The following is a 26,113-nucleotide window of genomic DNA, read 5'->3' as shown; positions in this document are numbered from 1 at the left end:
TAAACCACTCTAAACACATCTTCAAGGTGTGTCTACGAAGGAGCTGTAAATCGCCAGATTTCGAAACACTAATAAATAACCACTTACTACTACTGGGGGCGCGAGAAGAGAGAGTGGTTCCTAAGGAACGATTAACATTCTCCCGCTTCTGATAGATATATGCGCCATGACTCAAACAGGGGCCCTATTCTCGACAATTCGCCATTTTGTTCAAATTGTGACGTACGCGTGACGTGTGGAGTAGGACGGTGCCAGGTTACGTAAGCACACAATCGGGTTACGCATTGTGAAGAAAAAGAGAAATAAAGTGACAGAAAAAAGCGCGCTGTCGTCTGCTACTATATATTGGCGCCAAGTATGAAAATCGACGGTGCTCCTGCAGGAATCGATACTCTGCAGTGCATTCCGTGATTCGGAAGCCTCGGGTTGCAGTGAGGCGAGTGAAGTATATTGTGGCGTTGCGGTATCGGTGTGTCATGACATACTTGCGGTCGAACATTCGGCATCAGCTACGCACGGAAAGGCTGCGCGAGTTTCAGCTGAAGAGCTTAAATAATGGAATAATCGCAGTGGGTTGGTGCAAAATGAGAGGGGGAAGTAGCATTGCTGTTCATAAGCGCTGATGACCTCTCACATTCACTTAGCGGCTTTGAAATGCAGAAACTAAAACGTTTAAGGACTTGGTCGAAAACAGAAGGAATCGACAGATTTCCAAAGTAGCTCCAGATGTCCATCCGTGAGGACAACGCTCGCAGTCTCAAAGTATCAATTACTGTTAGATACTCGCTGTGCTACCCATCTTTTTCTTTTTCGAAAAACAGCGTTATGAAAAGCTACGGTTATAACATATTGTGTCGGCTTGAGCTGTGTAGAGCGCGGAAAGCAGCGCAGAGAGAAAAAGTGTGTTGGATGCTGCAACCCGCATATCAAACTCGACATCGACATCGCCAAACCTCATAAAATTAGACAATGCCACCCTGCTTTTAACAAGAAAGGAGCACCTCTGGCGCCGTACACGTGCTCTTATACCTCCGTGTACGGTAAGCCTCCCCCGCGGTCTAACCCGTGCAGAGGAGGTGGCGCTTCGGAGGATTAGAGTTGGGGTGGCCCTAACACCAGCAGTGATCCGAAAGTGGCCACAATTTCGGTATTTATATCCACACCCTGGGTGCCCCATCTGCAAGTCTGAAAATATAGAAGCAGACATCCATCACCTACTGTGGGATTGCCCAGCGTTGAAGCCAACGCGGATCCGGCACCTGGTGTCACGAAATCGGCGCCCATTTTCATCAAGCCGGTACGGCGCGAGGCCCGCACGGCGTCGCGTGGAAGGCATGGAGAGCAAAGCCCCTTCCCCGCGCGGGAGAGCGCGTAGCTTTGTACGCGTTGCCGTCACCCTCTTTCCCATTGCCTGGGGAGGACGGTGATTCATCGGACTGGAATCAGCCAGAAAATTCTAGCATCTTCTATGGGACCTAGCCAATGACGACGCGCGGCTCGACGGGAGGAGAAGAGGGAGCTATAACCAGCGAAGCTATGTGTGTGTGTGCGCTAGCTTTGGCGCATGTTAACAAACAGACGCGGCGCGCCCTATTTAAAGCGACCGCGCCGCTTGTTGAGTCAGTCAGTCATTCAGTTCGTCAGCGTTTTGCTACGTGATCGCCTGCGCTTCGGCTGGACTCCCGGGGATCACCCGCTGCTGGCAAGCCCACGGACTTTCAAGGGAGCGGCGCTCGTCTCGTATGGCGGCCACATCGTGACTCTTGAGGCGTCGGACTGCAACAGTGCCCGGTGAACAATTTGGTGTTTGTTTATGTAACTCTCTCGTGTTTGATCTATTGTAAAGCCTCTACGTTATTGGATACCTGTGTAATTGCATGCTTAGCGTTTGTATTCTGTGAACCTCTCGTCTATGTATTTCAAGTGATCTTGTGTATTCCTTTGTATCGTCTCTTGCTGTGCATAAATTGTGTTTTGTTTGTTACTTCTGACTCCGATCCTTTCTCTGGTTTGAACCGGCGACCGCTGGGCACCAAACGACCACCCCCTTCTGTCACCACAAGGTAGTTGATTTCCGGCTGAGCTTGCCACGCAGGTCGAGGGCATCTCCTTTGCGACCGGAACAGCTACCCCCACTCACTCAAAGGGTGTCTGGGAGTGTGCGCACCGTTAAGGGCGCATCGTTAATAATACCCCCTTAATTATTAACGGGTGACACCTGGTGGCAGCTGGCCTCTCCCCCCATAATCCGGAGTCATATGCTGCTTGGACACTGGGACCGCATCATCGTACACTCCTCGACTTCATTGCATCAGCCAACCTTTTTTCATTTATTTGACCACATCCCTCATCCATCATGACATTCCTCTTATGCCCTGAGGCAATAAACTTCGCAAAAAAAAAAAAAAGAAAGTGTGTTCCACACACACACGACGTAGAAGGCATACGCTAGGCCTCACTCCTAGTCGGTTAAATTTTCATGCGCTGGCGTGCGATAAGCTCTTGCGAAACGCAAAAGATATCCGAGAAAGAGAACAAAACAGAACTGAATAGCAGGAAGGTTAATTAGGCGATTCTCAGCTTACCGTACACGTGCAGAGGGGGATAAACGGACAATAAGAAAAGAAAGCGAAAGATGATTGAGGAAATCATGGTGGCAGTCTCCTTCGGATCTTCGAGGGGAACGGACACGCGTCTTTCGCTCCCCTTCGACTAGGCGCGTTCCGCGTCAGTCGCCTCTCAGAGCTCGGCGAGAGCGGGTGCGTGCGGCGCTCGCTCCGCCGAGCTCGTGCGTTCCCGCTCTCGCCGCGCTCTCGTCAGCCTTGACCGACCCTCACGCATTCGTGCGTCCTGTTCGCCCCCTTCGGGGGTTCAGTCCTCCCTGCTCCAGCCCGCTGGTGCACATTCCCTGGGTCATCGTCCCCATATCGCTGGCTTCTGCCAACCTTCCTGCTGCCGTAGTGCCCCGGACCCGTGACTTCCTTCGCGCACCTCGTAGCTGCTGCGTGAGAGGTGCGACCCAGTGCTGCAACCGACTCCAGGATCACCGGACCCTCACAGTGTGCCCCTTCCGCCCTCGAGGCGTCGACCCAGTGCTGTGCCGGTGACCTGGATTTCCCCGCGGCACTCCCCTCGTTGCCTCCACGTTTGCGGCGCGCCCTTGCTTTGGACCGGGCTCATGGCTACTGCGGCGGCCCACTGCAGCTCCTCCGTGGGCGCATCCCTGCTGGCCACTGCCAGTCTCCCGCGGACTTCACGGTCCGCGGGCCCTGACGCACCCGCGTCCCCTGCCGCTTCTGCGGTTTCCCCGCTGCTTCGCCAGCATTCCCGTGGGTCTTGTGCTCACGGCCCTCGACGCGCCGCCTTGCCAGCGGTTTCTTCAGCGTCAACCGCCGCACCTCTGCCACGGCAGAGGTAAATCAGCGGTCCTCCCTGCTGCCGCCCGGATTCTCGAGCGACACAGTTTCCCGTGGGCTCCCTGCTCGCGGGCCTCGGCGCGCTGTCTACGGACGGTCTCCACAGCGCCACCCGCCGCACTGCTGCCTTGGCAGCAGTCTATCGCGGTCTCCCCTGCTGCGGCGGTTGCCCCAATCGCCGTGGTGTCCTGCTGTAACTAGCAGTCCTTCCTGTGCCTCGCAGAGGCGCAGTACCAGGCCTCGCCTGGACCACCCGCAAGCGCTGCTGCACCGGAGGCTGCGCACCGGACCACCGACCTGCCGACGCTCATCGGGCTGTTTGCTTGGTGCGGGCCACGACGACAAGACGATCTCCCCCCCCCCACCCCTCCCAACATCCCACTTCCCCATCCCCCGGACACCAAGAGTGCCGCCGCGACATTAGGCCGGCATAACCCGTGTCCGGTTCCCCCCCCTCCCCCCCCCCCCCCCCCGTGAATATCCCAAAGTTCCCAACCAACCAACCAATCATGGTATGAAGCTAGGGCGGCTCCGCGCGCGCGTATTCCTTACTGTCGAAACGGTAAAATGCAAATCAATAAAGTGAGAATATTTTGAGGGTGTATTAAAAAAAAGGAATCAACACAAAATGTCACTCAACTACATCATATGATTAGAGCGTACCGTCATAACGTGCTCCGGAGTACTTATTTCTTTCTAAAAAACAAGCAAATGGTGAGCCCGCATGCATATTAAAAGAAAACTTTATATACGAAACACATCACATATGGCAAGCGAACATGTGCCATGTACATGAAACATACATTTCTTTATTAAAATAGAAGCTGTGAGTATTTTTGCTTGCTTTGCTCATCGTAGAAAGGCTGTTCAATTCATTAACATTGCAGTGAGTGAATAATGCAAGGTAAAAAGGGCAGTGTTTAGGGCCAACGTTTAAGAAAGTCTTTGGTGATCCCTCGCTGCCTGTCGCTGTTCCTGCACAACCATCGAATCATATGACCACTCAGGTTGTACTCACGAACCAATCAGACAGATAATTAGAAGGTACCGTGGTGCTCTTTGAGATTCATGATGGTTTGGTGGACGCTGTTTAACACAGAAATAAAGAGAAGAAAACACAGAACTGGTGCCTTTATTTCTCTTCTTCTTTTTTTGTCTCTGTGTTAAACAGCGCCCACGAAACCATCATCAACAACCTACAACTTGCCCAACTTCCCCTTCTGTTGCTCTCTAAAATGCCTCGTCTCGCGCAGATTAAGCGCTTGAGTTAGCGGGCCGCATTGCTGCGCTGGGCAACGACGACGCGGATCGATGGTTTCTCTATGAGAGCAAAGCATTTGCAACGGGAGGGTAGGTACAACACTCTGTAAATCTGCGTCTTCATTATTAATCTTCTAAAAGATGACGCAGCTGATAATTTCCCTTATAACGTCGTTTCAGTGCTTTCTGCAATTACAAAAGATGTGTCAGCTTACTTAACAACCCACCAAAATCTGTACCAAACTGCGGTGAGTTAACAGCCGCCTACATTGCACGTCGAATTCGCCACGTTTGTTTCCCGTCCGCCTCGAGTAGCCCAAATTCCGCGCCCAACTATAGTACCTAGAATATACTGGCTAGTGTGACGAGCGCCCGCGCTTCCCTATGGGCGAGGATGGCGCTATTTGCAATGAAAGCCAATCGTTAGCGGCAGAGGGCGCTGCTTGTCGGGAGGGTGCCGCCTGAGCAGACGACGCAGTTTTCTCTCTTCAGAATAAGAATACGGCAATCTGTTGGTGTTGTGCGTGCGTGTTAAACCTGCTTCTGCGCGTCTTTTGCTTTCACGAAGGTGCAGTAGTTTATTTACGGTGTAGGTGTTTGCTCATGCGAGTCGTTCCGCACTTCCACCTGCTCGGCGACGATTGCATCGGTTTTTTTTTCTCGTTTTGTGCGCGCGTTCTGTGCTCGCCTGTATCCCTTCTTTTTTTACTGTGTCGCCAGTGGAGAAGCACGGTTCCCGATTGTTGTTTCCCCAGTGCCTCTCACTAGACTGCAGAGTAAAATGCCAAAGAGAAAGCGGTGGTGCACAGAGAAGACTTGCTTTTTTGGCAAACGGGGCTACCGCTAGAACAAGGAGCGTACGTATTACTGCGCTATCCGATGCTACGTAAGTACGCATTCTGTACAATGGAAACGAAGCATCGATAGAAATGACGGAAGGTAAACGGCAACTGCTTTTGTTGGCGAGACACATTTTTAGAGCATGCAGTTATATTCACAAGGATGCAAACCTGGGCGAGTCGGTAACGGTGCTCCATAGCAGTGTGTAGCACAGAGTGTACACAATCAGGCGCTACAGACAACACCTGTACGTGTTGTGTACCTTTTCTGTGTCCCTCGATTGTCCTTTTGCGCTACACATATATCATATGGATGCAGTTATATATTAGGCGCATGTTTCACCGTAAGCGCGGCATTACCAACGAGCTTCATCGCGATTATAACCTGCCGCATCTCGTGCATATTGTGTATCTGATAAAAAAAAAAAAAAAAAAAAAAAAAACCTCGTCAGCTTCTTCATTCAAAAGATGGTGACTTCAGCAAAACCTTGTGCAATCGCAGGCCGCGATGTACCTTAATTAGCCGCTGTAAGTAAAGGTTCCTCGTTTGTGTTCTGCTGTTTTTTTTTATTAATTTTTTTTATTCAAATACCTCACGGGCTCCGATTGGAGTATTATGTGAGGGGGGTTACATAACTGGGGTGCGAAACAAAAGCATGTAGAAGATGGTTATATGAACATCGTTATTTTCAAAACATTAACATTATACCCTCCACACCTTGTGCCCAAGACGGCACCAAAAAGGAAGGAAAGAAACATATGCGAGCAGCAACCAGCTCGTAAACGCCATAAGCGGGACGCAGGGACTGGACCCGGCGATTCGGGCTCGGAAATCAACGAGGGCTCCTGTTTTCTCGAAGCTGGCTTTCAAGACTGCAACGACTCCTCCGGCTCCAGTGAATCGGGCATTGCGGGTGAACAGAGTAGCAGCCAGGCTACACTGCAGACACCACCACGGAGGCCGTCATCCGTTTGAGGACATTCTCATTCCGGTTACATGGAGGCGGATACCTTCCGTGGATGACAGCCTAGCTTATGCTTAAGACCCAATAACTTTGAAAAGATGAAGGTTGACCTTGCATTCCAACTTTTTGGAGATGAGGTTATTAAAGGACTTTTTTTGCACCGGCGGGATGTGGAGACTATATACACTTGGGTGCAACCAACAGAAGACTTCGTCAAGCTAATCAATCGCCTGATACGAGTAATGAACTCCAGGATAACCAAGCGTGCACTTAAGCCGGGTAGCCCATGCGTTTCTTGGAAGACTTTTTAGGATATCTGGACAAGTGGGAAGAACATGCCAGCATTGCCTTCCACTCGCATTGTCACCTTTGATTAAACATGCTGCCTTCGTTCTATTAAACCGAATCTGTGTTTCGTGACTTGTATTCTTTGAGTTTGAATTCCTCCAAACGCGAAAGCTCTCATGTGCGTTTACCTGGTTAGCGTGTGGCTCACGTACCGATTGAGCTTTCAAGTTCGAGCAATCTGCACAAAGCAATTCGATATTAACATTAGCACGTTAAAACGTTATATCAATCCTAAGCTCCTGAAAGAGCGTTAAAAACAAAGTATTAAACGTGAGCCAAAGCAACGCGCAGCTCCCTTTCCAACTCTCAGCAGCGCGGCGCAATGTGCGCGAGAAACCGGCTCGCACCCTCTCGCACCACAGCGCCGCTATGCGGCCGCCGGCGGCTTTCATTGCTGTTCGAGCCATCCCAGCCGGCGCGCTCGACACACTAGTCAGTATATTCTAGGCACTATAGCCCAACTTAGGTCATTTACAGCAATGACAGAACATCCTTTACGTAATGAAACGTCATTTTGACGTCATCAATAAATGTTTATGTTTGACGTATTTTCCGCCACACAACGTCAGCCAATCAGATTTCAGGAGTCGGCTCTTGACAATGGGTGGTTCATTTCAGCCCATTCGTAATGCAAGCGTAATAAGTGCTTCCCTTTCTGTCATATATACCTCTGTTTTCCCTCCACAGTTACTTATATATACCCTCCATGCATCATGAATACCGCTGCTAAAAATCCGTTTTCACGCTCGCGTCATTCTTACGTCACCGCAAAAAGCTAATTCGACACTGCTGAAAAATTGCAATAGCGCTCGCTTGCGTTGGAACGGAAGCCAGCATAGTTATTAGTGACAGCAAAACAGCTGTCTGGAACTTTGGAAAAGGGAGGGTCTCGAAGGAGGCAGCCAAAATATTAGAGAAAGGAAAACTTGAAAGAAAGATTCGAAATATTTGGACCCTCGCGCACTAGTCCGTCCCCGGCAACGAGGCGGCGCACGAGCTAGCCCGAGCTCTCTACTTCCGGGCAGCCGTAGAGCCGCCTGATTGCGATGGGATGGACGATAGGCTGCAAACTTATAAGGAAATTTTAGAACACTACCGACTTAGCAGAAGGTCCCTGCCACCACCGGACCGAACGCTAACTAACAAGGCAGCCGTCGCTTGGCGGCGCCTGCAAGCTGGGAATTTCCCAAGTCCCGTCTAGCTTTTCCACGCGCAAGTAGAGGAAAAGGCGGACGATAAATGCGAAACCTGCGGAGAAAGGGGTACTCTGGATCCATAATCTAGCAATGCCTTGATTCCCCTGGCGCCAAGGAAAACATAAATAGTAGAGAAGCCTGGGAACTGCTACTGCGGAGCGAGTCCCCCGCCAACCAGCAGCAAGCTGTCCGCCTCGCGGCTGAAGTCGCGAAGAAACACTGTCGCTTCGCCTGTCTTTAGTCGCGGAGGCCCCGGCCTCCGTCCCATAGGCCTGCGTGCCGGGGGCGGGGAGTAGGGGGCCTCCTACATCGGTGGAAAATAAAGTTCATAACAACAACAACTAATTAGACACACCAAAATTTCGCGCCACAAATTTGAAACACGTGACTGTTCTGCGAAACAATCAGAGAACAAAAATGGCGCCGAACTGCAGCCATGTGTGTCGAGAATAGGGCCCCAGGATCTTCCTATGCAGGCTTGGATCTGTCTGAACATAGTGGTTCTGCCTAAGTCAATACGATTTTAGTTTCGATGCCTGGGCGCAGCCATCTTAGTTTTATGGTGGCGCCCCGTATGAGCCAAACTGCGAAAGTCCGCTCCGGCTCCTCCTGACGCCATCTTGAATTCTGTGCTGTGCCTGTTGATGCCGCGGTGCGGCCGTATAAAAGTGCTGTTTCGCGGTGTTTGTGAAAGCTATCCTACACCTTGGTACTATTTTGTGTTTTATTTGAGCGCGCCAGCAAACCGTATACAATCCGTTTGGCATGACGGCAGCTGTTGGAAACAGCACTAACGGCCGTGGCGACTGCGAAGGACTGCGCTCCGCTTCCGCACGCCGAACTCGTCAGAGATAACTGTGAGGATGTACCTATTGTATCTTTGACGATACACGTACATTAATTTATATTTTATATTCGCAATGGTTACTGTACACACAAACACACAGCAAATGAACCGCACGGGCAGCTATCGAACGCGGAATACACATACTGCGAAAGATGATTTCCCAGTCATCGCCGCATTAATTTAACTTGAAGTACGACCCATTTTATGTCATGTATTTCCTCTCGACCGTGCATATTTATATTCGATGTTGCACTGCTTTCATTTCGCATTAAAGGCACGGGCAGCGTTCACCGAGGTTATGCCGCTAACCGCTGCTATCACGTATACCGAGCTTGGCGAATGCATGCGTTTCTGTGATGCGCCGGCTACCAAGTGAGAACAGCATACAATCGAGCTGTCCTGCTTCAACGAGGTATACTTTCAAGTTACACCACGGTTCAAGAACAGCACATAAAAAAAAGTAGTGTCTAAAGCTCCAACCGTCGACGTTTTTACCCAGGTACGTATATGGTGATCCACTTCTAGCTATAACACGGTCACTGCTTTCAAAACAGCATTGCGTCGGATACAGGCGCTTATCGAAGCAAAGCGACATATGCACAGTGGGACGCGGAGGTGATCCTTCGCATGGCCTGCCGCCTAGCTTTATGGAATGGCCGAGTCGGGCGCAATGATGCTTTGAGTGCAGTGGCCGTGTTATATAGCTAGGATTTGATCACGCTGTACGTCCGGCGGCGCAGCAACTTCGTATCCCCGTCCTGTAGTAGCGGCATCATTTGCACGACGTATTGTTGAGCAAAACGTCGAAAAACGTGCGCTCTCAGCTGCACCATTAACGAAGACGACAAATTCGCAGCACGTGCCGCAGCGCTTAGGAAGGCGGTGCGCCTGCCGGTGCGGCGGACGACGACACTCTCGCCAAGTACTTCTCCCTAGCCGTCGCTAGGCCTTAATTGTTTCGCATCGAAGGCACATCCGACGGTGCTTTGTAATTACTCAGCGCTAGAGTAAACTGTCTCTCGTCGAACTGCCTCACTGCCGATCCCATTGTATCAGTAAAAGAAAGAGTAAATTTCGGTGACATCATATCAGCGGAGCCAGCCTGCAGACGATGAGCCACGCGCGCCGCACCAGAGGCTGTAGCAGGCTGTGTTGAGAAACTTGTTCGTATTGAAATTACTAACAACGCGGTATGGATCAGAGATCTACAAGGAAGTTCTTGTTTTTTTTTTTGTTGTTGTTGTTGTCGGCTTATTATTTAAGTGAAGAACCGATTTTAGCACGCTCTTCTGGCGCTGGCGGAAGAGATCCGCCGATAGTATCGTTGGCGCGGAGGGCTATCGGGAGGCACGGCCTGCCCGGCGCGCGTGTTTACTACAGCGGAGGAAGTAAAATGGGCATCATATTCGTGAGTCCGTCATTGGTACTAATTCTGCGTGGCTTACACAAAACGTTCATAGGCGAATTAAATCAGGATGGACTGTAAAGCGGTGAAGCAGAAACATATCACAGCCGCACTCGGCCTTGCATGCTTCCCGCATAGGTCCTCGGCAATCATCTTGCGATTTCTTTGATTGTTTGTGCAGTCCATAAACACGCATTGCTGTCCCGATGGCATTACCACTAAAAAGGAGTGATAGTAAAGGTGTTTAGGTCTCTCAAATGACAATATATCGAGGTGCAAAGCCACTCTGCTATGCATGAAGCGTGCGCTGCACAGTTCACTCGGTACTGGCAATAGTGGGCCAGTGCAATGAATTTGGTTAGAGAGTATTTTCCTCCTCTTCTGCTTGCTCTCGGTAAAACGGTGTATATGCGCGAACACAGCCCTGTACGTGTTCGCGCTTGCTCAAAACCAGCATGACTCCCAATGAGTGTACTAAGCATGTTTCTGAAAACTGAACACAGACTGTAGTGAATCACGATTTAGTTCTTGCCACACACCCACCTTCAGCGCGACCGCCGCCATCGTCCGCGGCAGCCCTGTCCCCGCCGCCGGAAACAACGCCACGCCGGCCGTGCCCATCGAGCCTTCCGCAAGCCGTCCGCGCCAGCGATACGGCAGATCTCCTGCGCCAGTGTTAGAAAAGCGTGCTGAAATTTAATTTTCTCGTAATAATTTTAGGACCCGGGAAGGGGAATTTAAAAACATAAATCCTTTTTGAGAAATGTTCACCCATATACGTTTGGAGTTTTTCTTCCGCCGATGTGGTGGCTATGTTTTATACTCATGCTCTGCTGCTAAAACATCGACGAAAATAATTTTCTTCACTACAAAACAATGGGGTTGACAGGAAGTTTCATGATTGAGTGACCCTTTTAATAAAACGTCTCGCTGATCACTTACAAAATGGCGTCCGCTGTGGCTTCCATGCTAAGCAATGTAGGCCTAGCGACGATTATGGAGAAGTAGACGGCCAGAGCGCCGTCGTCAGCAGCGCTCGTGGGCGGCACCATTGCTGTAAGCTTACGGCATCCTGTTCTGCAAGCCTCATGAGCTTAATTTATAGTTTCATGACGCGGTTGAGGCGAGACATGGGCCTAACAACGAGCAACTAAACGATCGATGCAGCTAAGAAGGGACGGGGTGTTCGGTACCTCGATGGAGCGTGCCGCACCTTATATATACATTATACGCAGCTGCGCTGTCGGGCGCTACTCGAAGACTACAAAAGCGCAGGTCGGTCCTGTACGCATATTACGTGTTCCTTTTGAGACGTGTATCAGAGTGCAGTGTATACGTTGTTCGAGCGGGCCAGCTCATATGCGGCGCAAAAGCGCTAACAGAGATCGAAAATCAGTTTGCGGTAACCTCGGTTAGCGGCATGATTACTATTTGGTCCGGTAAATCGGCTGCGCGCAACTATAGCGTGTAACTCGTGCACAGAACATGCAGAAAGCGACGCGGCATCGGTTTATGTCGTAACCGGCTACGCCGGTGGTCAGATCGGCCAGCGGTTGCCGCAAAGAAAAAAAAATACTGTAGTTTGAAAAATATCTGCGCAGCTCCGATAGGGTTGAAGCTTTGAAGTTTAGTTCTTGCCACATCAGGAATAAGATGTACTACACTGTTAATATTTTAAAATTGGTGTCATGGGCCCTTGAAGAGGCTTCTCTGCACTAAAAACACTTTTTTCCGCGGTCCTCTTCTTCCTCGGTGCCAATGGCTCATACCCACAGTGGGGTCATTTGTGCGCTTTTGATTTCTTTTTCTTCTAATTGACCTTTCCTAATTATTCTGTTCGGCGTCTTCCTCTTTTCGTTTATATTTAATTGGTTTTACCTGCGATAGCATCTGGTTCGGTATTTCATTTCTCTCCCATTTATTTCCCTGTGTCTTGAGAGTTTCACAATAAAGGGGCCTGAAGTTGCGCCAGTCACTTCCGCTGAGAGCGGTTGCCTCTCGCGGCAAGTTGCAGCAGCACGTGAGCCGTTGGCAGACTGGCGAGCGCTTCCCCGACAAAGAGGAGGAAGAAGACGGGGTCTGCGAAGCCATTTTTTCCAGAGGCCTACAGCAACAAGAGTTCCTGATCGCTGGTGGCTACGAGATGAACGAGTCGGCGACTGCGTCAGACACAGGAACATCGCTCCAAAGAGCGTCATCCATGGCGAGTGAGCAGCAGCAGCGAGCGGACCCGGCTGGCGATCGTAGCCCGTCACCCATCTGCCTCCCGGAGGTGGACATCAAAGACATGCTGAGAATCTGGTGCACTCTGAGCCACCCGAGCCAGGTACGCCCCGTACGGCCCGCAGCCGGCTACGTTATGCGCAACGCAGACGAAAACAACGGTCCTTGCCGCATGAGATCGACTCCCAGGCGGACGAGTTTCGAGTCGCCGTAAGCTGACGTGGCCATAGAACAAACCTGGGTTTCTGTAGCCTATTCTACTTATCCCTGTACGAGTGTTGCGGTCAACAATAGGCGGTTTAGCGACGTTCTTTCGCGTCTTCAATACACAGTGCTTTCAGGTATTTGCCCTATTGCCCGGATCGAAGGGACATCGCTGCAGAGTACGAACCAGTCCACCTAAAATAGAGGAAAGGGGATGATGGTGCTGGGCAGCTGCGCTGCCCTGCGATCAGTGGTTTTTGCTTCATGACGTTATTAACGCGAGAGCGTTACCTCGCTATGTTCGAAGATTTCTGTCCGCAGACCATGTCCGCAGACTGTGTCTGCAGCAGTTGCAAGTAGAGAAGAGGTAGAGGTTAATGAGTGGTATCAATCAACAGAGGCTACCGTAATGTTGGTGCGGAAAGAATAATTAGGCAATAAGTTAATCAGGTAATTAATTATAGGCAAAAAATGTAAAAGTTGTCCACAGTAGTTGTAATTGCGAAGTGGTAGAGGTTAATGAGTGGTGTCAATCGATAGAGGGTGACGTAATATTGTGTCCAAAATAATGAGGTCAGTAAACTAATTAGGTTAATAATAGAGGCAAAACACGCAAAATCGTGTCCGCAGCAGCTGTGAGTTATTTAAAAGTCGTAGAGATTAACGAGTGGTGTCAATCTATAGAGGTAGACGTACTGCGAGCGAAAAAAAGTAGGGTAATAAGTTAAATAAGTAATTATTTAGAGGCAAAAAAATGAGAAAGTAAAGGCGAAAATGGTCAAATTAGCTAGGGACAACATTTGAATGTATCACATACCTAAATATAATTAAATCAGTCAATAAAGGTGACGTCAAGTATGTGACCTCACGCAAACGGAAGTAGAGCAGAAAAAGGACGCAGGAAGGGTTTGGCACGCAACTTAAAAATACCAAAGACTAAAATGAATAAACAAGAGGTGAATTGATGTGACGAATATGATGTGACGTCACGCAACCGAAAGTAGAGCCGGAAAAGGGTATAGGAAGGGATTGGCGCGCAATTTGCAAAATCGTGACCGCAGCAGTTGTGAGTAATTGAGAAGTCGTAGAGGTTAATGAGTAGTGTGAATCGATACAGCGTGATGTAATGTTGTGGGCGAAAAAATGATTAGGCCATTCGGTTAATTAGGTTAATAATTAGAGGCATAAAATGAAAAAGTAATGGCAAAAACGGTCTCATTCGCGATTGGCTTGGCGCCTAATTTCAATGTATCAAATATTACAATTGTTATTTAAATTAGTCAATTAGGTTGACGTCAAAATGTGACATCACGCAACCTGAAGACGAGCCAAAAATGGGCATAGGAAAGAATTAGTGCGCAATTTGGAAGTACCAAAGACTAAAGTAGTTAAGGCAGTCAATTAGGGTGACGTCAAGGAGGTAACGTCACGCAACCGGAAGTAGAGCCGAAAATAGGCATAGGAAGTGATTGACGCGCAATTTGAAAGTACCAAAGACTAAGTAGTTAGCTAAAGCAGTCAATTAGGGTGACGTCAAGGATGTGACATCACGCAACAAGAATTAGAGCCGAAAAAGGGAATAGGAAGGGATTGACGCGCAATTTGAAAGTACCAAAGACTAAAATGAATAAACAAGAAGTGAATTAATGTTATGCAGATAGAGGTTGTGACGTCACGCAACCGGAAGTAGAGCCGGAAAAGGGTATAGGAAGGGATTGGCGCGCAATTTGCAAAATCGTGACCGCCGCAGTTGTTGGTAATGGAAAAGTTGTGGAGGTTAAGGAGTGTCAATCGATACAGCGTGATGTAATGTGGGCAAAAAATGATTAGGCCATTAGGTAATTAGGTTAATAATTAGAGGCATAAAATGAAAAAGTAATGGCAAAAACGGTCACATTCGCGAATGGCTTGGTGCCTCATTTCAATGTATCAATTACTACAATTGTTAAATAAATTAGTCAATTAGGGTGACGTCAAAATGTGACATCATGCAACCTGAAGACAAGCCAAAAATGGGCATAGGAAGGGATTGGTGCGCAATTTGGAAGTACCAAAGACTAAAGTATTAAGGCAGTCAATTAGGGTGATGTCAAGAAGGTGACGTCACGCAACCGGAAGTAGAGCCAAAAAAGGCATAGGAAGGGATTGACACGCAATTTTAAAGTACCAAAGACTAAAGTAGTTAGCTAAGGCAGTCAATTAGGGTGATGTCAAGGATGTGACGTCACACAACGAGAAGCAGAGCCGAAAAAGGGAATAGGAAGGGATTGACGCGCAATTTGAAAGCACCAAAGACTAAAGTAGTTAAGGCAGTCAGTTAGGGTGACGTCAAGTATGTGACGTCACGCAACCGGAAGTAGAGCCGAAAAAGGGCACAGGAAGGGATTGGCGCGCCACTTGAAAGTACCAAAGACTAAAATGAATAAACAAGAGGTGAATTGATGTGACGTAGATGATGCAAGGTCACGCAACCGAAAAAGGGTATAGGAAGGGACTGGCGCGCAATTTGCAAAATCGTGACTGCAGCAGCTGTGAGTAATTGAGAAGTCGTAGAGGTTAATGAGTAGTGTCAATTGATACAGCGTGATGTAATTTTGTGGGCGAAAAAATGATTAGGCCATTAGGTTAATTAGGTTAATAATTAGAGGCATAAAATGAAAACGTAATGGCAAAAACGGTCTCATTCGCGAATGGCTTGGCGCCTCATTTCAATGTATCAAATACTACAATTGTCAATACTACAGTCAATTAGGGTGACATCAAAATTTGACATCATGCAACCTGAAGACGAGCCAAAAATGTGCATAGGAAAGAATTGGTGCGCAATTTGGAAGTACCAAAGACTAAAGTAGTTAAGGCAGTGAATTATGGTGACATCAAGGAGGTGACGTCACGCAACCGGAAGTAGAGCCAAAAAAAGGCATAGGAAGGGATTGACGCGCAATTTAAAAGTACCAAAGACTAAAGTAGTTAGTTGATGCAGTCAATTAGGGTGACGTCAAGAATGTGACGTCACGCAACCGGAAGTAGAGCCGGAAAAGCTGATTGGAAGGGGATTGGTGCGTAATTTGAAAGTACCAAAGAGTAAAATGAATAAACAAGTGAATTAATGTTACCTAGATAGAGGATATGACGTCACGCAACCGGAAGTAGAGCTGAAAAAGGGCATTGAAGGGATTAGCGGGTAATTTGAAAGCACCAAAGACAAAAATGGGCAAACAAGAAGTGAAGCAACTAGAAGGAACCAGAAGCAACCAAAAACAGCATCCGTGCTTTCGCGTTACTCCAATACATATCCTCGAGAGCTCTTTAATTTTTTGCTTACGCCCTCTAGGGACATATTTATGCGGCATTGGATCTTTTGTGGAGTTCTTTACGCGAACTTCAGATGTGACTGCACATATTAATTGCTCAATGGCCCCGAAATGTATTATCGACATTCTTATTGCAGTCAATCTTGTACAATGCTAATAGGAGCTCGTACAAACAAAAACGCTCGGTATCGGATTCTCAAACATTGATGAGCAGCAGCTACAAAAGCTCAGTTTCTTGGTTCTTCTTGAATACTCAGCTCTTCGGCAAAGCGTTCACTTTTCATACGATATTTTCTGACTGAATCTGAAATCAGGACCTTCTTCTATTATGTTAGAACGCAAGACATCTGCATGCCTACCCGCCGGCCAAAACAAAGCCTAATACAAGTGCTTCATGAACGTCTCACTTCTGACGAAGCGCACGCGCTGTACGTATTCGTCGCGTGCCTGCAAGAATCTTCTTTTTCCGGTCGTCGGCAGCTGGCAACAAAGGGCGGCCCCAGCGCCTGGATGGCCGCGGAGCTGGAGACGACATGTGGCGAGGTGATCGAGATCAACTTCAACCTTCCTGCCGGGGATGTTTCGCCAGTCAAGGGATATCGAAAAAAGAAACGCCGACAACCAAGATATCCCAAAAAATCACGTCTACAGGTGCGTAATTGCGCGAACATCCGCGGCGGCTTTCGACTCGAGGTAGGCCCTATATTTTGCTGCTCTGGCGTGCAATGCGGGTTCCATTGTCAAACTTTTATTTCCCACCGGCCGATAGCTAGAGAGAAGGAAAAAAGACGAATGATGAAAATAAATCACAGACAGAGTTTGCTATGTTTGAATAATATTCGTAATTTTCTGAAATTCTCGGCTAATCTGGTGGAATCCGCCGAAATCCTGTAAGATGCTTACTGCCCGCTAGCTCCCCTACGAGGTACCGTTGACTGCGTAATCGAAGCCCTTTCACAGCAGCAAGGACTGGTTTTTAGCCCTGCTGAGCCATCAGGAGAGCGCAGTAGATAGAGACCCTCTTGAAACGACAAGTTACCGCACTAAGACCTATTTGGCCGCCTATTTTCTCGCCGGCAGAACGAAACTGGCAGGATGTACTAATTTCAGTAACCTTTTATCGGAGTGCGCTTGATCTCTTACATGCATGTCGGCACGATAGCGGCAGAAGGCAAGATAGTGCCTTCTCGGCCTCTCATATTCTTGACGGACACATTCTGCAACAGTGCGCAACACGAAATTTATACCCTATTAAACACCCAAAATTAAACAAGTTGTGTCACCTTGGGCCACAAAATGGTACTGTGCGCCGAAACGAGAAGGCTGCACAGAAATGGCACGTCATATTTATGAGAGAGAAACAGCGAGTGCCTCCTATGTCAAGTCTTACTGAAGCGGTCGATGCTGGTTGCCCCAGGACGTTTCGTGAAATGTAGCGTATACAGTCGACTTCCCCGTGACGATATCAATGTCTCGTAGAATGCGAAGTCCATCATCTAACCTTTCTAGGCGGAAAAGACGTCAGACCTATTGTGCCTATGCATTATGCAGCTATTCTCTATTAAAGCATGGTTTGAAAATGTCGTAAATGTACTGTTTGCAAGCGCATCTTTTCAAACACAGGCATAACTTGGTGATTTCGAATGCCGTGTGCGCGACATTTATGCTTTATATTTTCTTGTAGAGAAGCGAAGCCAGTTTTGTCAGCAGACTAAATAAATAGCCATCAATATGTAGAAGGAACTCGCGGTTTTCGTGGCTGTTTTTGAAAAGAATGCATCGTTGTCATCGCTGTTCTTACATCGCCAATCATTACAGACTCCGCAGCCGTCAATTATGCGCCGGGTGCACACATTTTACATTCTGCTTGTAGCCATTTTGTTTCGATAGCATTTAGTAGAATCATAAACTAAAGCAAGAGGTCGCCCGATGGTAGTGTCAACAGGATATCGATTAATATTACCTTAATATGGTGACAATAATTGAAAGTGTGCCGATATATAGTTGCTCGCAAGCATCTTCAAAAGCGCACTAGGTTGCCTGGGCTGGTTGGTTTTTAAAACCGAGGATTTGGAGGTAAAGAAAAGCTTTTTGCGGTTTAGTAATATCAGTGTTGGCGGACGTCAAAAATTAAAGTTCTTAATTAAATATTGATGGTAAATAATTACCTATTGGCGATAGGCACCCGTTTGTAATTAGTGATTTGTAGCCGGCCATTAGTTATAACACGATAAACATTTAGAATTTTGAAAATGCGATTACCCTCTCCGCTTTGGCTCGACTATTTTAGACCATTTCTCGTGCCATTTGAAAACCGCGGGCCGGCGGCGGGGCAAAAAGTGACGTCAATCAAACATGTCACTCTGTCACGTGGTCTGCACTGCCCCAAGACCCAGGCTTGAACACCGTGGCAATGCACGCGTCTGCTCGCGCTGCGCCGATGAAAAGTGATAAGGTGTAAGGTACTCCCGCTACATCCGCGGAGAGCATATATATGCTTTGCTGATGCATGGCGAGCGTGATAAACGCCGATAAAGCCTGCAGTACAGCACAAAGCGGCGCGAAGTATTCAGAAATAAAACAAGAATGAAAGCAGCGGAGACAGCTTAGGAAACGTCTTGGAGTCATCACCTTGCAAGCAGACTGTTTTCGCGTCAGTTGAGCGCTGACAGGGCCGCAGCCAAGGCCCATGTCGCAGGGAAGTATTTTAGGGCGTCTACTTTTTAATCTATATCTGAATGATATCGTCAATATTAACTCCAATGCAAAATTTATTAATTCAGACGACACTAGTATTTTTTCAGCCGGCAATGATATTAATCTCCTTGTTGAACAATGTAACAGTGCAATGAAATCTTTAGAGGAAGGGTCGAAAGTGAATGCAATCAAGATAAATGGAAGGAAAATAAAAGCGATTATATTAATCAAGATAATAAAATAAACTCACGATGCATCGATTTAGTGGAGCATTTCAAATGCCTTGGTGTCACCTCTTCCGCTAACCTGTCCTGGGCTAATGATGTCAAGCATGTTCTCAGCAGAATAAGTCAAATAACTAGTGTAATAGGTCGTTTAAAATATATTCTTCCCACACGCATCAAACTTTTGCTTTATAATTCACTCTTTCAATCCCGAACTATTGTCAGTTAGTATGGGGAAACACAACATCCACTAATATAGAATACATCCACCTGTTACAGAAAAAGTATCTCCGACACACATATAATGCTTCTTATACTGCTTCGACATCAACTTTCTTTAATAAGTCTGGTGTAATTACCGTTTACAATCTTTATAGATATCGCTAAGTCGTATGTACAAACAGGAAAGCCACAGGAACGTGAACAATCTACGTAACCTATCCCAATGACAGGACAGAATTCTAAGTTACATCACGAGACATTTCGAAGATTGGTCAGTACCGTCGTCGCGTTCAAATTACGGGAAACAGCATCTTAAGTACACAATACTGACACTTTTAAATTATTATAATTCTGTCCGTTTCGATCTTTTCACGGCATCCTACAAAGACCTCCGGGAGATGTATTTGATTTCTACGTAGTATTGTCTAGCATGCTGGTGTTTTCTTTTCCATTTGTAACAATGAGTTCCTATGTTCTCTTGGTTTAAATTTTTACTAATGTGTGCTATGTTTACATAATATTAACTACGTATGTGTATGCGTGTTTTAATGAAGAGTATGTGTACATATGTAATGCTGCCATGCTGCCGAAATAAGGGATTGCGGACCCGTCAAGCTGTCCATGGACAGATTTTTTTCTACAATCCCCCCATCTGTATTTGATGGCAAATAAAAGATTTCGTTCATTCCACTCGGGCAGCATACATGCTATGACACGTGTACCGAGCTGTGCCAGTTCAGTTGACGCGAAATCACAGAAAATCGAGGTAAATCGTCTAAACCACGCCAGTGATAATTCATGGTCATCCCCAGGCTAAAATGCTCTGTGGTTCCTATATTTTACCCTTCTAGCTTTACGAGAAACACCGAAATCAGGAAATCAATGCATAAGTCAGGGCTTAATTACTGTTGAATCTGACAGTTGATCGAGAGTGGTTAACTGAGCTGGGCACGCCGAATGACTGATAATTCTGCTTCAGGTACATCTTCGCTAAGTAAACATGACAGAAATCATTTGTTTTCTAATATTAATGTGGTGATTGTATGTCGGAAAGACCTGTATTGATCGCCGTGATCTCGAAATCACGAGACATGTTTAATTTCATCAAACAATCACGGTTTCAAGTATACAAAGTGGTATTTTGTAGCGGCGAATATTGCGATGTAGTCATCCTCGTTCGTCGAAAAAGATTTTTTTTTTTTTTTCAGAAAGGGTAATATATTTAGGTTCCAGTTGAGGATACCTTCGCTCCTACCTGGCCTTACTCCAAGATAATGCCTGATGTGTATCAAGTAAATCACAGCGCGAAACCTGTTAGTCATATCGAGAGCTGTATACGACAGCATTTTTCCGCGGATTATGTCACCCATGGTCGTCCGTTCTCAGCGTTGTATGCAGTAGCTGAAAACTGCACACGAACCCTATTCTTGATTTGCTGGTGCCTGTTTCGGCTCCAGTGAACTTGACGAAGTGAGAGAGTGTATAGCGAGGGGAAGAATATGGCTACACCGTATGAAAGAGAATCGAACTATAGGGTAAAGGGGGAACCTCTGCTCACAAGACAACTTTTGGTCTGGAGGACTAATTCGCACAGACGAGTCTCATCGTCGAAACGTTGGTTTGCGAACTGAGGCTCGCTCTCAACCCTTGTTCGGTTGTTTCACAAAGTGAGACAATGTTACTGTTTTCAAGGGTCCTGTTAGCCTCAATCGATAAGCTACCGCAAGTTATGCCACATGTATGCAAACAACAAGAAAACCAGAATAATTATAAGATCAGGCTTCAAACTGAAGCACAATTTCTCCATCACCGGCCAATATCGCAGGTAAAGTGCGACGCGTCATCGTCACTTTTGACACAGATATCAGAGGCCAGGCTACGTGACAATTCGCATCATAGAGGTGATCACGGGCTCTTTTTCTGTGCTAAAGTCACGCGTGTGAGTCGAGGGGCATGGCATTTACCTGCAGAAGGAGTACATGTAGCGATCCCGAATAAAAAAAAAAAATGAGCGTGTGTATATATTAACATAAATGTGGTCAGACTGCGCTTTCATCCCGCGGGAGATAGGCAAGCTTCCTTGGCCACTGCACGAGAGCACTACGCCATACCTAATCAGTGTAATTCTGCCACTCTCTCGCGCTGTGCACACAGCACGTCGTCGTGCTCATCAATCCATCCGTGCACAGTAACTCCAGAATGCAACCATATCGCATAGTCCTTGTAAGCGGCTTTATGCTTTCCCAAAATTTTATTGAAAGGAAGGTCACCAGTCACCGATTTCTCCCATATTTGAATGAAGCCTGAACTTGAAACTCAATCTTCGAGCTGAAAGCGAAGTGAAACGCGAAAATGCTAACGCGCATACTTCACATTAAGCCAAATAGCCTAAATCGACTGTAATAGTTTCTCTCCCCGCCGGAGAAGCACCGACAGAAAAAGAGATATAAAACTCATATTTCTCTCAGTAAAAATCGCACATGATGAGATTGGCATCTGTGCGTGATTATTGCTTTTCTTCTGGACGTTAGTTACTTTTTACCACCCATGTAAATAAATGACAGGTGACAACGAAATGAAGAGAAAAACTTTGTCGCCCCGTCTTCTACGTATCTTTTTTGTCTGGCTTTGCACCCGGTCTCCACCTGCCAGAGGCATGATCTGCATTTTTCGAGGCTGCAAGGCTTAATAAGAGAAGTGCAAGGATCCCAGTGTGTACGATGGAGCAATGGAGCTGTCCTAGTTGGCAGCTGCTTCCATCTCGACCATGTCGTCTGGTTTCGTGAAGTCACACAAGCCACCGATCCAACAGTGCCTTGCCGTATCACTCACCAGCTGCCGCCTTCCAGAGGTGGTGATTTTTGAAGGCTACGAGGCCTCAAAGGATCGACACCGATGGTGGCGGGTAATATTTCCCTGCCGTGATGGCTGTAAGGCTCACTCGTTAAAAGTAGACATTGGATTTAGTTAACTTTAGTACCCACTATCAACGTGCACGCATCCTCAGGATTGTAGCCGAGGAGAGCAGTCACGATGGCCGAAGCGACGGGGAGATAAAACCGCGTGGTGCTTGAATTCAACTTTCAGACATCACGTGCAATTCATCGCTATAACAGCAACAAGAATGAAGCGAAAGTGTAACGTGATAGCATGAACGCCTAATTGAAGCCGAAATTCCGCTTCCTACTGTATCGACCTAAGTAAGGTTTTTGGTCTTCACGGGGATACAGTAGATTCGACTTCCGGCCACAGAGAGCGGCGGGCGTGTTTGCGAGTGTGCTACTGCCTAACTGGACTGTTATTTCCCGCTTCAGTGACTGCTGTCTGGGACGCTGCTATCTGAGCCCATAATTGTCCCTGCCATCCGGCTTTCTGTTGGCGGCCACCGCTGCCAGGTATTACCCCGTCGAAGTTCTCTTTTCTTTTTTCTTGCTTGTTTGACCTCGCAGGACCACAACAAACGACCAGGTGTCGTCCCCGAAGGTGTCGACCTTGCGTCAGAAACCGCTGTGGGCCAGTCAAGCCCATGGATTCTTGTGAAGAATGCGCAAGGGGCCGTAATGGCTCCAAGGATGCAGCTGCTGCCATGCAGCAACCGCTTTTCTGCCCTTGCCGACATTGAGGAGTCTAACAGCACGGAAGGCAAGTGTCAGAATACTTTTCATGAATCTCGCTTCATTTCCACCGCCCCAAACGGACTGAAAAGAGCGCGAGAACCGTTCCTGTTGACGATCGACCGGCAATACACTACCCGCAGCATGTACGACTATCCCCAGACGACTGGCCAAAGTCAATTAAACGCTGCCCACTCCCATTATTTCTCGGAACGAAGGAGGCGTCTGGAACAAAGTTATCAGCGGTAAAAACAGAATGGCACGAAAGGCGTGTCAACGCCGACCGACAGGGCCCCGCGCAAATATACCAACACACCATCATCCTTTGTCCTAAACAACCATGGCGCATCATTGATGAATACTTTACACGGACAGACAGTCATTACGCGCCACATTTAACTCATCACCGTCTCCCTGAGGAAGATGTAAAACCAGAGTTTTCGGTCCACTACTTAGGCCACAGCATCCAGCTCACCGTTGACGTGGTGGATCAGGAGGCTCGCAATGCACTTCTCGGTACATAGGCTGTCGCAGCTAACTTGGACACCGTTTTTTAGAAAATACGGTATGACCTGGCACAGTGAATCAAATTCGGATATGTTCAGAGTTGCCTATATGCTAGCCTCCAGTACCTTTTCATTCACTACAGTTGGTTAATTTGTAAAGACTAATTAGTTATTTGTTTTAATTAAAAACAGCTACCTACATTATTTCCATCAAACTAGCGTTTACACAAAGGGATATTTTTACCTGCCGAAAACGACGCCTGACGCAATAAAAAAATTTCTCATGACTGCGGCGTCACTTTAAACCCTCGAGACGCGTCCGAGATAACAAAAGCCGCTTTTCTTGGTCGTGCTCTCTACGATTAAGGTGGATGTACGCACAAGGCAAATGATTTAAAATAACAGCTGGTCACGTGACATTTTTTTTTTGAAAACCTATAAATATTTAGGCGTAAGTCGTAGCGTGATGGAAACTACGTAGCTATCCGTTTCTCGAGAAGACCTATGACATTTACATTCACACTTTTTTTCTAAAGTCAATAATAAAAAATAGCTGATTCGTCTATACTAGTTATTCAACTGTAGTGAAAAAAAAATACTGGAGGTTAGCATAGGCGACTCTGAACCCCTCTGAATTTCTTTTACGGTGCTAGGGCAAACCGAATGTTCTAAAACGTTGGTCCAAGTTAGCTGGGTGCCGATCAGTGGGAAGGACGCCCCGTTTCAAGCATGCGAAACCTCTGACCATAATAAAATCAGAGGAATTGTTAGAAATGCGGGCGATATGACTTCTGAGGAAGTAATGAGCTATTTGTATTGCCACAAGGGCAAAATCCTGCAGGTGCGCCCACTTGGTGACAAAGGCATTGCCATGATCACTTTTGAAGGCAACAGCCTGCCCTACAAAGTCGGACTGCCGTCACAGTCCGTGTGTTTTCGTACCGTCCACGAGTTGTGGCTTGTGGTATATATCACAAGGTTGGGCATCGTAAGGAGCAATGCCCCAACGCGGACGCATCAGGATTCTCCACTTGCGGCTTGTAGCGACAGGCACGCCATACATTAACACGAAACCGAGATGCCGGAATTGCGGTGGTTCTCATTTGACTACGGCCAAAAATGGTCCAAAATGGTGTCAAGTAAACTAACAAATTGCGCAAAAAGCGTAAACCGCCTGCAAAACATGAACGCAAGAAAAGGCGAGCACGGGGCCGCCAGAACAGCGAATACGAGAACGGAATGGAACAAAACTCGTCCACACCGGTAGCCAAGGTAACACGGCGCAGTTTCTACACCACCTCGCAGACCTAGAAAGCAGCCAAACACCTACGCAAAAGTTGCTGAACAGAAGAAAGACGAATAACAGCCAGTCATAAAAATGCTTCGTCAGTTTCACCAAGTTCACCCAGTGCGCTCACTAAGCAGTCTGTTTTGTAAGGAACGCCAAAGTCAACTCAAAAGGAAGTAGATAAGCTAAAGACAGGGCTCTTGCAGTATCCTCACAATTAGAGCAGTTCATACGCCAGGGTCCAACAACGTATTAGCCAGGCCATAGAAACAAGCATCCACACCAACATGGAGCGCCTTATGCTTTCGGACACGTTTCCCGTTGGCACTATTCATCCAACAACCGCGGCAGCGCGTGCTCTAGCTACCTCTCAGGCAGGTCCAAACTGAAGTATCTCTAACGCCACACAGCCTCACCATGGCTAACTCCTGAGGGCCATTGTTGTGAGAAACCGTCCCACAATGCAATTACGGTCGCTTCGCAGCAAACGTGCGGACATAATCGCCCGGTTCTTCAGCAGGCAAGAGTCCGAGGTAAGACGATTAGCTATCGCCCTTCAGGAGGTCAATGGGCCAGGGCTGCAAATAATGGGCTATGATGAATATTACGGGCTGGCACTTCTTCAACACATCCCAAACCCACACTTGTATAGGAGAGACATGTCCTCAAGTAGACGCACACGCCACCAGATCTTACACTGAGCACCCGTCCACAAAAATTTCGATGGTAGTTGTTGGATGACTGCATGGGATGTGAACACTTTCCTATACTTATACATTTTCGCACAGGCCATGTCAACACGAAGGTTAAGCAAGCCGCCACTACAAGGCTAAGCCACACTGCACACTGCGATAAATTCCGTGAGGTACTGGGGCAGACGTCTCCACCCAAGAACATTAAAAAGTTGGTGCTACAACTATGCGAAGCCGAACGAGGGCCGCCAAGAGCCTTCGGGTTCTTCCTGGCCACCCGAGCCTGATCGGCCTTTGTCAACCTATGGAATAAAAGACGTTGGATTCCCGGACAGTACAGGAGGCCTGGTCGTGCTGCGTACCACAAAACAAGGTTACATAACATAACGCTCCGTTGAAAATTATACAAATACGCTCTCATCAGACCGCTCGATGAGATGACTATGTGTGAATCTGTTAACGAGCAAACTCATCCATCTAAATTTTGGGCCATCCGGCGTTCTCTTCTCTGCCAGCGGAAGACCGGCGTGCGTGGTACTCCAAGAAATAATCTGGGCTCAATCAGGCCGCTCAGGTATTCTTCCTGCAGATGTCTTGAACCACAGACACCATGTACGAAGGATGAACCTTTCGAGGACAGGGAACCACGCATCAGACCCTTCCCTATGCCGAGCTGGAGCATGCCCCGCATTATGCTAATGCGCGTAGTACTCCGGGAGTCCATCAGGTAGGAGTACGTGGCCGGCCTACGCAGTTTACCCCCAACTACAAGCAAGCTTTCCACGAAGAGTTTAACTGAGTCTGGGATGCTGTGGTACTGCCCTCCACTCGGAAGTTCTCAGCGGTAAAAGCC

The 26,113-nt window shown here is 47.6% G+C and overlaps 1 protein-coding gene across 1 annotated transcript; it reads left to right on the top strand.

Annotated features, from left to right (window-relative positions):
- Positions 1–12,419: 12,419 nt before the first annotated feature.
- On the top strand, positions 12,420–25,547 carry LOC146205996 (uncharacterized). The gene is made up of 4 exons (XM_084608340.1): positions 12,420–12,602; positions 16,498–16,668; positions 22,610–22,802; positions 25,357–25,547. The coding sequence occupies exons 1-4, from the start codon at positions 12,420–12,422 to the stop codon at positions 25,545–25,547; spliced, it is 738 nt and encodes a 245-aa protein (XP_084464466.1).
- The last annotated feature ends 566 nt before the right edge of the window (positions 25,548–26,113 follow it).

The sequence above is a fragment of the Amblyomma maculatum genome, chromosome 1 (assembly GCF_055883805.1).
Source record: "Amblyomma maculatum isolate TAMU_Amacu chromosome 1, ASM5588380v1, whole genome shotgun sequence".
Classification (NCBI taxonomy): Eukaryota; Metazoa; Arthropoda; class Arachnida; order Ixodida; family Ixodidae; genus Amblyomma; species Amblyomma maculatum.
Note: the sequence above shows the minus strand (reverse complement) of the source record. Positions and strands in the feature narration are given on the sequence as shown.